General features: G+C 31.3%; 1 protein-coding gene across 5 annotated transcripts in view; it reads left to right on the top strand.

Annotated features, from left to right (window-relative positions):
• PRKACB (protein kinase cAMP-activated catalytic subunit beta) overlaps window positions 1–14295 on the top strand; it is a 149414-nt gene that overhangs the window by 103045 nt on the left and 32074 nt on the right. For all 5 annotated transcript variants that reach the window (XM_057555141.1, XM_057555128.1, XM_057555137.1 and 2 more), the window contains 5 exons: window positions 5641–5739; window positions 6769–6851; window positions 9575–9701; window positions 10620–10715; window positions 13690–13812. In XM_057555141.1, the coding sequence (XP_057411124.1) occupies window positions 5641–5739; window positions 6769–6851; window positions 9575–9701; window positions 10620–10715; window positions 13690–13812 (528 nt within the window). The remainder of the gene's footprint in view (window positions 1–5640; window positions 5740–6768; window positions 6852–9574; window positions 9702–10619; window positions 10716–13689; window positions 13813–14295) is intronic.

Below are 14295 nucleotides of genomic sequence, written 5' to 3' on the forward strand. Positions count from 1 at the left end.
GACACACACAGACTGAAAGTGAGGGGATGGAAAAAGGTATTCCATGCAAATGAAAATGAAAAGAAAGCTGTGGTAGCAATACTTATATCAGACAAAATAGACTTTAAAACAAAGACCATAACAAGAGACAAAGAAGAACATTACATAATGATAAAGGGGTCAATGCCAGAAGAAGTAGTAATAATTATAAATATATATGCACCCACCATAGGAGCAGCGAAATACATATAGCAAATATTAATAAACATAAAGGGAGAAATTGATAGTAACATATTAATAGTAGGGGACTTTAATATTCCACTTACATCAATGGACAGATCGAGATAGAAAATCAATAAAGAAACACTGCCCTTAAGTGACACATTATACTAGATGGGTTTAATAGCTATATATAGAAAATTCCATCCCAAAGCATCAGAATACACATTCTTTTTCAAGCACACATGGAAATTCTCCAGGGTAGATCAGTGCTAGGCTACAAAACAAGTCTTAATAAATTTAAGAATACTGAAATCATATCAAGCATCTTTTCCAACTATAATTATATGAGACTAGAAAGCAACAACAACAAAAAAGTACAAAAAACACAAACACATGGAAGATAAACATAGTGCTACTGAGCAACCATTGGGTCACTGAAGAAATTAAAGTGGAAATCAGAAAATACCTGGAGACAAATGAAAATGAAATGCAATGATCCAAAATCTGTGGGACACAGTAGAAGCATCTCTAAGAGGGAAGTTTATAGTGATACAAGCCTCCCTCAGGAAACAAGAAAAATCTCAAATAAACAACCTAATCTTACACCTAAAAGAACTAGAAAAAGAAGAATAAACAAAACCCAAAGTTAGTAGAAGAAAAGAAACCATAAAGATCAGAGCAGAAATAAATGAAAGAGAGACTGAAAAAAACAATAGAAAACATCAATGAAACTAAGAGCTGGTTCTTTAAAAGATAAGAACCTTTAACCAGACTCATCAAATAAAAAGGAGAAAGGGCCCAAATAAATAAAATCAGAAATGAAAAAGAAGTTACAACTGACACCACAGAAATACAAAGGATCATAAGAGATTACTACGAACAATTACATGCCAACTAATTGGACAAACTAGAAGAAATGGATAAATTCCTAGAAGAGTACACTCTCTCAAGACTGAATCAGGAAGAAATAGAAAATATGAACAGACCAACTACCAGTAATGAAATTGAATCAGTAATTTAAAAAAAAAACTCCCAACAACAAAAGTTCAGGACCAAATGACTTCATGGGTGAATTCTACCACACATTTATAGAAGAGTTTACATCTGTCCTTCTCAAAGTATTCCAAAAAATTTCAGAGAAAGGAATGCTTGTGACCTCATTGAATGAGACCAGCATCACCCTGATATCAAAATCGAAAAAAGACACCATAAAAAAAGAAAACTATAGGCCAATATCACTGATGAACACAGATGCAAAAATCCTCAACAAAATATTAGAAAACCAAATTCAATATTTTAAAAAGATCATACACCACAATCAAGTGGAATTTATCCCTGGGATGCAAGGATGGTTCAGAATCTGCAAATCAATCAGTGTGATACACCACATTAACAGATTGAAGAATAAAAGTCATATGATCATCTCAATAGATGTAGAAAAAGCTTTTGACAAAAAAGCTTTTGACATGAACATCAATTTATGACAAAAACTTTCAACAAAGTAGGTATAGAGGGAACAATACCTTAACATAATAAAGGCCAAAAATGACAAGCCTACAGCTAACACTCATACTCCCTGGTAAACTGAAAGCATTTCCTCTAAGATCAGGAATGAGATAAAGATACCCACTCTGTCCACTATTATGCAACATAGTATTGGAAGTCCTAGCCACAGCAAACGGACAAGAAAAAGAAATAAAAAGAATCCATATTGGAAAGGAAAAAGTACAACTGTCACTGTTGGCAGATGACACAATACTATATCATATTTATATGTTTTTTTATTAAACCTATTATTAAAATGTTATTATCTGTATAGTCCCTAATTTTTGTTTCTTAAGATGTTAACAGAATGTACTCTAGTCATAAAATATTAAAAGGATTACAAAAAGATACCATTTTTATGCTTTAAAGTATTTAGGGAAGTTTCAAATTCCTTTTTTGGTAAGATAGTGACTTGTCTAAGTTACTGAGAAGATTAACTCATTGATTAAATCTTGGTGAAAGAGCACTTCTCAGAAGAATAGCTGCCATTTTAAGTCATTTCTACTGTGGCAATGTTCTGGATCTATTCATAATTAGGACAAAGTGTTTATGTTCTGAATTTTTTTCAAGTTTATTTACTGTAATTTGCTAAAGATAAGTTATAAAATAACACTCCATAATAACCTTTTTGCCATGAATCTTTCAATTAACTCTTTTTGGCTTCTATCTTATAGTGTATGGAGCATGGGGAAGAAAATCAGTGCAGAAATCAAGGAAATCACATTTCTCTATTCCTTACTATATGTCTAGCATTGCTAGGTACTTTATATTATTGTATCAGTGAATCTTCCCAACAACTTTATGTGACATTAATTTCTTTTAAGCCCATAACCTATTTAAGTAATTTTTCCAAAGTCAGACAGCTAGTAAGATGAACTAGGAATTTGCACAAGCTTTGTCTGATTTCTATGCCTCTACTCCTTGTTTAATTTTTCCTTTGAAATGTATTTGTTATCCCTAAGATTCTTTCTACCACCACACAGTTTGGTCTCTCACTAATGTTCACTGGGCTTTCACAATAGCATCTTAATTAATTTTCACAACCCCACACTTTTCCCCCTGTACTAATTCACCCTCCTCGTTGCCAGTGAAGTTTTCTTACCATATCATATCATTTCACTTAGTCAAAAAGCTTCCTGATGTTTATTAAATGAAGCCAGAGCTCTGCAGCCTACTTTCAAACACTTTATAATTTTCTTCCAGACTCCACTATAGGCTTATTTGACACTGTTTTCCTACATGTCCTCTATTCTCTACTTCTCTGATTGAAACTTGACTCACAGGAGTATTTGGTGCTCTGCTGGGTGGTGCAGGGTAATATGTGATGATACATGGCCTATCTTCTATATTAATATCTTCTCAAGTGTTTGGCTAAAAAAAAGTCAGCTGATAAATAATTATTTAGAAGTGCGTTTAAATATATGTATTTAAATTAACATAAATATTAAGAAGTAAATATAAATTTTATTTGAATTTTGAAAATAAAACATGGACTATATTCCCAGGGGTACTTGTTAATTTTCTCTGCCATTCTGGCATACTTCATTACCAAAGACTGTACTACTCCTCTGTGTTTTTCTAACCTTTGATATCTATCCATCTTTAAGACCCAGCTGAACTCTCACCTTTTTTAATAGATTATAATAACAATTGACATTTATTGAGCTTTTACTTTGTGTCAAGCACTGTGTTAATCACTTGACATGTATTGTGCTACACAGTCACTTTCAAAGTAGGTATTATAATTATCATCAGCATTTTATAGATAAAGAATCTTGGACTCAGAAAGATTATGTACTAGGCCTAATGTAAACATTTTCTCCTCTGAACAATTATAACATCATAACTCTTATTTGGCAGTTATTCATAAATTGCTATTCTCATATTTATGCATCATACTTTCAAGTAAATTTTGTGGAGCATGAAGGGAGATACTCTCTTGTCCTTATCTCTATTGCACTTGTTGTGCCTTACATGTAGTAGATATGCATATTTAAAAGTAAATTAAAATTTAATTAGTTAATTTTAAAAATTAATTTAAAAATTAACCAACATTATTTGCTTTGCCAGCTCATATGTCTTAGATTCATTTTAATTGTTATGCCCCCCAACATACACACACATTTGGCTTAAGGCTATAATGCAGAAAGCCTCTCTGTTACAGTTTTCATTACTTATTTCACAAGGTAACATATTGTCTATGCCTAACTAAAAACCCAGTATATCGTAATACATAAAAGTAAACACTGTGGTATATCCAAACAACGGAATGTTATTCAATGCTAAAAAAAAAAAATGAGCTATCAAGACATGAAAAGACATGGAGGAAACTTAAATACATAAACTAAGTGAAAGAAGCCAATCTGAAAAGGCTAAATAAATACTATATGATTCCACCTATGGAACATTCTGGAAAAAGCAAAACAATGGAGACAGTAAAAATATTAGTGGTTGCCTGGTTTTGATGGGGAGGGAGGGATGAATAAGTGGGGCACAGAGGATTTTTAGGGCAGTGAAACTACTCTGTATATTATAATGGTGGGTGCATGTCATTACACATTTGTCCAAAGCCATAGAATGTACAACACCAAGAGTGAACCCTAGTGAAATTAATGGGTGATAATCATGGGTCAATGTAGGTTCATTGATTGTAACAAATGTGCACTCTGGTGAAGAATGTTGATAATGGAGGAGACTATGCATGTGTGGAGGCAAGGGGTATATGGGAAATCTCTGTACTTTGTGTTCAGTTCTGCTGTGAACCTGAAACTGCTTAAAAAAAAACAGTCTATTAATAAAAAGTAAACACAAAGCAACAGTAATTCTCCAGCTAATGTTATATAATTTATTGTGATAAGTATGGACTAATTGGTTCTGTAACCAGTTAGAATGTGGACAATAGTGATTCATTCACTTCATGTTTTCAGGTGAAAAAAAGCAGCTGAGGTCCAACGAGTTGAAATAACATCTCCAGTGTCACAAACTGGTTGAATAGAAGGTCTAGAGAACACAGGTCTTCTGACTCTTAGTCAATTATTCTTTACTCAGCATTATTTTTATACTATAATTTTATATCCTAATAATGGATGGTATCTTTGATAACCTTTCTTATTCATGTTCAACTTCTTGAGTTCTGTGACTACCCCACACTGACAATAAGCCTCTGTCAAGAAAAAATGCCACTTCCTAATGATTTACACATATACAAAACCCTGTTTTTCTTAAATTCAGAATAGAATCACATGTGGAATAGAATCACAGTCTTCATGAAGTCAAGATAAGTTTCTTTCCCTACTATGTACCTGATTGATTAGACAATCCAGTGGAAGCTTGATTAATCCTATATGACCTTATTTGTTATACAGACATAGTCATTTTTGTCAATATTTTGTGGCTGTGCAAATGTTCTTGTATTTATTCAGGTATTATGAAATTAACAGATTGTTCATTTTTACCTCCTGTTTTTTAGTTATTGACTTTTCCTCAATCTTTAATTTTCTTGCTTATCTTCTCAAGATTTAAAATCAATACCTACTTATTACAGTAATTTGTGCCAGCTCTTTTAGTGGACTATAAGTCATTAGGACCTAAGTATTTTCACATATTAATTTTTTAAGTAATTTATTATGAGTCCCTTTTTTCTTAGCTCTGGCTTCTTTACTGAAAATTATAGTTAACCTTTCGAAGACCAAGTTTTAAACCTCTGTTAGGTTTTTCATTTGAATCTGATAAGCCTACTTGGTAGTTATTATTATTATCCTTATCTAAGCTAGAAATTTTGTTTATCCAAGTTCATTATTATATGGAAAACTATTTTTTCCTTTAAAAATTATAACAACTTTTAAATTTTGTTCAAATACATTAAATATATAATCTTTTTTTGGTCAATTACAGGTTGTTAAACTGAAGCAAATAGAGCATACTTTGAATGAGAAAAGAATATTACAGGCGGTGAATTTTCCTTTTCTTGTTCGACTGGAGTATTCTTTTAAGGTAAATTTTACTTCTATCTAAATGAGATATTTTCAACTTCATATTTTTTTAATTACAAAGCTATAATAGGATTCTAATCTATATGATAAACCTGGAGAAAATGAATAAACAAAAAAGTAATATATTTAGATTTTATGTAATTAAGTCCTGTTGTGCTTAAAAACTTAGGTGACATTTGAAAAGGTTTTGATTCTTATTGAGGAAATTGTTAAAGTTAATGTGTAATTAACTTTGTTAATGTGTAATTTTTCATGAAATGGTATTATAAAATCAAGTATTTTAATTTATCAAAATTCATAGTGACATCTTATTAAGCAAATCTTACACTCATACTAACAAATACACCCACATACCTTCTTCTCTTGAACCTTTGCTGCTGCAATCTCACTGTCATCTTTTACTTAGTAATTTGTGCTCTAGCCTTTTCATTTATTTGAAGCAGAACAATCTTTGGCCCTCTGCTCAAGTGCCTCATAAAGTTGCACAAGGTTTATTCTTTAAGTTGGCAGCTTTTCAGCTTTTTGGAATGATACTTGGCATCTCTCTACCAATTGATTAATATGGAACATTTTAGCCTTTTTCCTTTTTCCTCCTTTATTCTTTAAATCAAATGAAGATCTGTGTATTTAGGATGATGTTAAAAATCGTTAATCTCTCTGACCTAATTTAGTACATAAAATGTAAATATTCTAACTTTTTCAAATTGTTTTTTAACTTTTGCTTACACTATATAGCATTACGTCATTGCCACAGTGTTTAATTGTTCAAGAGTTAAGTGTTCCCTGCAAGAGCAGGAACAGCAAAAATCCCAGACTAATCTGTGGCAAGAGTACCAGGGGGGAAAAGATAAGTGCCCCAGTGTAGAAAAGTTAGGGCCTTTTCCATTTATTCTCTATTTCCCAATGTTAGTAATGTATCAGATTTTTTAATTTGTCTTTTTCTAATTAAACATGGTGTTATCTTAAAATATTTTCATGCAAAATAATGTTTCATAATTTTGATTTATTTATCCTTTTTATTTGTTCATAGGATAATTCTAATTTATACATGGTTATGGAATATGTCCCTGGTGGTGAAATGTTTTCACATCTAAGAAGAATTGGAAGGTTCAGGTAACTAACACTTTACACTCCTCAAATCTTTATATGCTGTGTGTTTGTTTTAAACCAAACTTTTAAGTTATTGTCAATGTTAAAAATTTATTTCATGTAATTTAGTAATATTTTAGCTATATGAAGAGTTACAGGGAAACATTAATAAGAGGCCACATCATACTGAGTTTTAAAAATTAAATAAAAGCACCATGATAGCAGTATAAATATTCTAGCGTTGGTAGGTATCATGAGGGTCCATTATTTGAAGAATATCCAGATATTGCAAAAATTAATTGAATTTAAACCAGTATTTACTGAATAAATATTAATAATACATCTCTGGGGAAGAGGTTTGTGTAAGGATGAAGATAAGAAAGAAATATATAGAAAAGATAATCATTGGTATCATAGTGATAAAATTATGAAAGTTTATTTTGCACAAATTTATTCTCCTTAACGTTGTTGCCATGTTGAGTTTTAAACATATATATGTAATTTAAAAGGAGTTTGTACCTTATCATTAGGTTATTACTAATAAGGTCATACAGTTATTAAAAGTTTATAGATTCTGTTAACTTTACCTGTGTGTAATAGTTCGTAAGCTACTACTATTCATTAAAAATCACTATTAGAATGAAGCTGAAACCAAGAACAGGTCCAGCTTTGTTCAGTATACTGTATATTGACATAATTAAAACATCAGTATGAATTCAAACAAGACTGAAGATGGTAATTCAATTCATGAAAACATGATGGTAGACTTGGATTACCATGAGATCATATTCAGTAATGGGCCAGAATGAGAGTTATTTTAGTTACCTGAGGCCTAAACCAAAATTCATTTATTGACCTAATATGTATAGGACACCTAATATATGTCAGGCACTGTGCTGATGCAGAGTAACTTCTGTTTAATGATTTTTTTTTAACTTCCTGTTGTCCTCTCCTACACTCCTTGTCCAGGCAGGTCCAGAATTCTCATATTGCCCTATGATAATTTACAGTTTTACACTGAATTACCACACCTTAACCCATCTTCAAAAAATATTTTATCCATTTTCTGTGATTATTTCTTTTCTTTGCAACTCCCCACACTCTTATTTCTTTAATACTTAACTGGATACTAAGAGGAAAGCAAGTTGATTGACATAATTCACACAGAGACATTGCCTTTTCTAAACTTTCACTCATACTATTTATATACTTGAAATGTTTGTTGCTAACTCCCACCTTAGAAACTTTGAGGCAACAGGAAAGACTGAGTTATTGTTGAGCATGGTTCTAATCAGAATCAATGGAGTCATTACGATTCTCTACTTAAATAGTAACTGTCTAGACTTAAAGCTGCTATAGCATTAAATGTTCCTTATAGAATATTTTGCTCTGACCTTTCAACAATTTGATTAAAGATCTATGTAATGTTTGTGTACCTCCAATCAAACACCAGTGTGGAGATAAACATAAAATGCTGAGTGCCTCTTATGTTTATGATGATACGATGATAAATGCATCTCATATTAACGGGTGTATGAAGAAAATGAGAGGGGACTTCCCAGGTCAAACGTTTCCAAAATTAGGGATAAATGTTTCAATGACCAGGATGATTCTTCTAATCTCCCTTTACAGTATTCTCATTCCTTGTCATAGGACATATGGTATAACTTGTTATAGTGTCATGATAGGGCTGGAACTGGAAGAATATTATAAAATATTGCCACAAAAAAGTTTTTCTTCACATATTCATTCATTTAACAAATATTTGCTGAGCACTTGGTGTGTATCAGGCTAGGACCTTGGAAATATAGTGAGTGACAAGCAAAAGGAGTAGCATATACAATCTCTTTTTAGAATTCCTATTTTTGGTGCTACCAGATCAAACTCATGCCAGCCATCGTGAGGGAAATTCTATTCATAGTTAAGGTTGTTCATTGAGGACACAAATCTGAAAGTCATTGCAATATATCAGGAAGATTAGCAGAATTCAGTGTATACACTACAAGATGAAATAGAAACTCAAACTAGAAAACAGTACATCCTTTTGGAGTAATACTCAGAATGTGGCATCAAAATTACCATAATCCATCAGTTAATCTAATCTATGTATCCAGAACTGTGTGTATTTACCTAAATATACAGATTATACCTATGTTCAGGTATCTGTATAAATATGCATAGTAGAGGATTTGGAAATTCAGACACCAGGATTGAATCTGGTTTCTGAATGGGATTATTGGTATCTTTATTCTTCATTAATATTGTATGGCTCTTTTTCTATAATGAGCATATGTCACTTTTGTAGTAGTAACAGCCTGGGTAAAATGGCATAAATCTGCAGATTAATGCAGAAATTCTTTAAGTACTTGAAATTTATGAGAAAGGTAGATGAGATGAAGCCTATCAGCAATAGCAATTGCCCTGACAGATAATCTAACTGGTGCTTTTCAGTCATTCTCAATGTCTTCTAACATGGCCAATAATAATTTAAATTACAATGAAAATCTGAGAGTTAAGTTTTCTTCAACATATGCTGCCCACTAAGTATATCAAAGCATTATTTGAAGATGATTTATAGATTTAGTAAATATTTGGAAACCAACATGTTTCTTTACATATGTTTAAAAGAAAAAAAAAATTTTTTTGCTCCCAAAATGCCTCTACCTCATGTTATTTTTTTTGTATAATCTACTAATTACTATATGTTAACCCATTTTACCAAAAATCAATGTTTTGTTTCTTTGTAGTGAACCCCATGCACGGTTCTATGCAGCTCAGATAGTGCTAACATTCGAGTACCTCCATTCACTAGACCTCATCTACAGAGATCTAAAACCTGAAAATCTCTTAATTGACCACCAAGGTTATATCCAGGTATGACTTGAACACATTATATATAATGTATTTGAGAAATACTAGGTAAGAAGTTATATGTATTTAACCACAACTACCAATATTGGATTCTTTTTTTTCTTTGAGGGAGACAATTCTTCCTAATAGTTTAAACTGAGCTCACAGTTCTGTTGCTATTACAAAGAACCAAAAGTTCCATCAAAGATGGAACCCGTTTCTATCTCCCTTAGTCTATAGTTGTGAACTGATTTCAGGCTCCTGCGTAAAGAAATAATAGCTAAATTTGTGAGTACTCACTTAGTGCCAGGCATTATTCTAAGTGTTTTACATGTATCACCTCTTTTAATTCTGATAACACTATGAAATGTAAATACTATTGTTATCCTCATTTTAAGGTGAATGAAACTAAGGAACAGCAAGGTCACACACGTAGAGTCATAATTTGAACCCCGTCAGCCTGTCCCAAGAGTCCATGCTTTTTAACAGTACAGTGCAGCTACCAAAGGAGGCCCAGCTACCAATAATGGACTGGTGGTAGTGTTTTCTTTCCATTTGTACTATCAATAGAATGAGAGCACTCCTTTTTATGCAGTTATTAAGATTCTCCCAGTGATGCTTTTGCATTTCTGAGGATGTAATTAAGGGCAGAGGACAATGCTGGACTTAAGGAACACTCGTAGCACTGCTTCATTTTTATTAAAACTATTTTTTTTTTTTTGGTTCATTTGTTTCTTTGTTTGAGTCAGGGAAAGGTTCTCCAGCATGGGTTGCTTTAACCTTTATTCACTAAACAGTGCGTTCTTGGATTAGTCTCAATTACATTGACTTAATTTTTTTCATGGTATTAATTTTAACTCTGATTTTTAACTTTCAACTTAGGTACAGTAGTACATTTATTATGAAATAATAAATGTTTACAAGTTTTTTTGTCTTTTATAGGTCACAGACTTTGGGTTTGCCAAAAGAGTTAAAGGCAGAACTTGGACATTATGTGGCACTCCAGAATACTTGGCTCCAGAAATAATTCTCAGCAAGGTATATTTATAATGTAGTTATGTAAGAAGTAGAAATATAAGGCATGCATCACTGTGGACTTTTATAAAAAAAAAGTTTATTGATCGATTTTACATGTTTATTTAATCTAAATATGAATTTAAATCTATTTGTTCATAATTACTAAAAAGTAATTATTTAGAGTCTACCACTAATCCCATAAACTGGTGATTTTAACTCTGAATCTGAGAGAATTAGTATGAATAAATCTGACCTCTAGATCCATGTTTTGAAGCCAAAAGCATAGCCTTTTCATAATTATTCCCAATACAGGAGGGCAAGGAGGCCCTTGCTCTGCGTTACACCAAGAGGCAGACTAAAGATGACATGTACTAGTTGTCAATTCTTCCTTTGTTTCAACTTTACCACTTAAATGAAAAAAAAGTATGTGAATTATTTTTTTAAATTTTACTTTAAAAATAGGAAATTATAGCAATTGAATAGTTATAGTCTTATTGAATACAGTTCTGCTTTTCTAAACAGTGCAAAATGTGGTGAGAGAAATTTTTAATCATATCACAAAGGATGATTTAACTTTTGTTTTCCTTTCTACTGCCATCCCTTGGTGGAGAAAGCCAGAAAGGAGAGACTGATAATAACTGGGCACAGGAGCCAGGAAAGAGAAAGGGATAACACAGATGCTTTGATATTTACACATTGAATAACTACCCCCTGAATAATTGAAATTTGGCTAACCTACAGAAGTATTAGACTAAAATAAAAGAATTCTTTCAGCTGTCCTCTCATTATCTTACATAATTTATATCATCTATAACTTTTAGTCTTTTATAATCTAAATATCATTAACATATTTCTTCTTTAAGTACATTTAACAAATAATGATAACATAGTAGGCACCAAAACTTTAAAAACTGTATGTGTATATATATATGTGGTAAAAGAAATAGATATTCATTGTATGAAATTTGGAAAATATAGAAAAATATAAAGAAAGAATCAAAAAACCTATAATCTCACCATCCAGAGGTAGCCTTTTTAAAAAAACATTTTAATATATTTTTCTATGCATGTTATAGTGAATGTATAGTTTTGTATTCAGCTTTTTCACTTGAATGATAATAAGCATGCAAATATAATTCTAATGGCTTATTTGAAAATGTACCATATTGTATTTTGCCATTCTTCTATTGTTGAGTATTCAGGTTATTTCGTTTTTTTCTATTATAAATCACTGTGATAAACATCTTTGTACATAAAGCTTTTTCTATATTTTAAATTATTTTTTTAGGATAGATTCCTAGAAGTGGAATTACAGGGTCAGAGAGTATGAACATTTTTAAGGCTTTCAATACATGTTGCCAAAGCACTGTCCAAAAAGATTGTAACAATTCTGCACTTCTCAGCAGTGTTTGAGAGTACCTGTTTCACCACACTTTCTCCAGCATTGGGTATTCTTGTTTTAAAAACCATTACTAATTTGATAGACAGTAAATGATATCTAATTATTTTAAGTCTCATGTCTGATTATTAGATTTTTTTAATGCTTAATAGTCATTTAGTATTTCTTTGTGTGTATGAATTATTAGTTCATGTCCTTTGCCCATTTTTCTATTATAATTTAGTATTTCTTACTGATTTGTTTTAGTTTTCCATACCTAGGGTATTGAAAGCATCTGGAATACTTATTATGAACATTAATACACTATCCAAAACATAGAAATCAAAGTTTGGTAAAAGGATCTGTATCAACGTTACATGCTTTCATTATAGCAAAAAAACATGGTAATTACATTATTAATGAGTTGAATTTAATGAATTAAAGCAAAGTTGATGCCATTTTTATTAGCAAAACAAAGTGCTATTCCTATTTTACTAGTCTCTCTCTTTTTAAAAACATACAGAAGCAGGAAATAAAAAGGAAAAATCTCTACATTATTATATTTTAGCCAGTAATTTGAAAATTAAATAGTTTATAAGCTAAAATTTTGAAAAAAGGTTGGACTAGGGGGACTGGCAAAGGTAATTAAAAGCTGTATCTGATGGCAGACTAAAAGATCTGGCAAGAACTCAGCTCATTTCTCTCCATGATCAAGTTGTTTTGTTTTTTTTCATAATCTTTTGTGCCAGTTGACACTGATTATGGCTGATAACAAACTTTATATAAACATGTTAATATTTTATTCTTATTTATTTTCTTATCAATACTTCTAAATCTTAATTTTAGTAGGCTTAACATGAAAAAAAAAAACCCAAATAAGAAACCTTAGAATTGTACATTTGGTTTGCAACACACTCTTTATACACATCATTTCCTTTCATTTGATGTAGTCCCCACAAAATCCCATGAATTAGTTATCTTTCTTGTATACCTTTTAGAGATGAGAAACAAAACACTAGATGAATAAAGTATACTTAAATATTTACATTTATTATGTTCCACATTAAACTTTTAGCTTTCATAAGATCCTGTGAAGTGGATGGGATTATCCCGAGTATATTCACCTGCTTAACTCCAACAATATAGAATATTTTGAAGTCAACTCCACTGTTTATTATGAAGTACAATATCTACTCTTTCATTTCAAAACTTTTGACCTTTCTAAGTATTCTCTAGAAAACCTGATTCATAATATTATGGAACTAGATTGGGCTTTAAGGGGTAATTTGGTCCAATTCCCTTCCTATTGTTGAGCAACAACTAAATTATCCCAATTAAACAGGGCATTTTTTATTGTCTTTAATATTCTTAATTATTTTAGGAAGAAGATTTAATAATATTTCCTAATATCCAATTTCAGTATCTGGAAATTCTCCCCTTTGTTTAATTCAAATCTGACCTGATACATTTTATTTTTTATTTTATCCTGAATTACTGCTCAGCAACTGCTTTTTAAAAATTTTCATATGCTTGAAGATCACTTTGAAATAATTTATGACTTCATTCTCCTCTGAGTGAATTAAGTAATAATTGACATTTGGTGTTGGTTTGTCTTAGGGCTACAATAAGGCAGTGGATTGGTGGGCATTAGGAGTGTTAATCTATGAAATGGCAGCTGGCTACCCCCCATTCTTTGCAGACCAACCAATTCAGATTTATGAAAAGATTGTTTCCGGAAAGGTAAGTAATACAATTTATTATTCCTTTATTCATTATTTCTATAAACAAATGTTAAGCTTTGTAGATTGAAACCATTTGATATCACCAGAATATTACCCTAAACTGGGAAAAAGACAGAAATATCTATAGTTGCTGCCCTTATATTTAGCAGCTTAAATGAGCAGCACTCATTTAAGATAGCGTAAATACTGAATAATTGAAGTCTTTGAAGTAAAAAAGGGCAATTTTACAAACATATTAGCAAAATAATAAAGCAGTTTCCACTATTAGCATTGTTATCTCTTGTAAAACACAGGATCATAGCCCTAATTCTTCCATATTCCTTCAAATAAATAAAAATTGTTAGTTATTTCATGTGGGTATCTGCTTGGAGAGAAGTTTTAGGGGCTGTTTTTATATGCCGTTGCTTTTTTAGGAGAGACTTGTTTGAATTATGTCAAACATGACAAAATTGGACGTAGACATAGAATAGATAAGCCTTTT

Source organism: Balaenoptera acutorostrata, chromosome 1 (assembly GCF_949987535.1).
Source record: "Balaenoptera acutorostrata chromosome 1, mBalAcu1.1, whole genome shotgun sequence".
In the NCBI taxonomy this organism is placed as follows: domain Eukaryota; kingdom Metazoa; phylum Chordata; class Mammalia; order Artiodactyla; family Balaenopteridae; genus Balaenoptera; species Balaenoptera acutorostrata.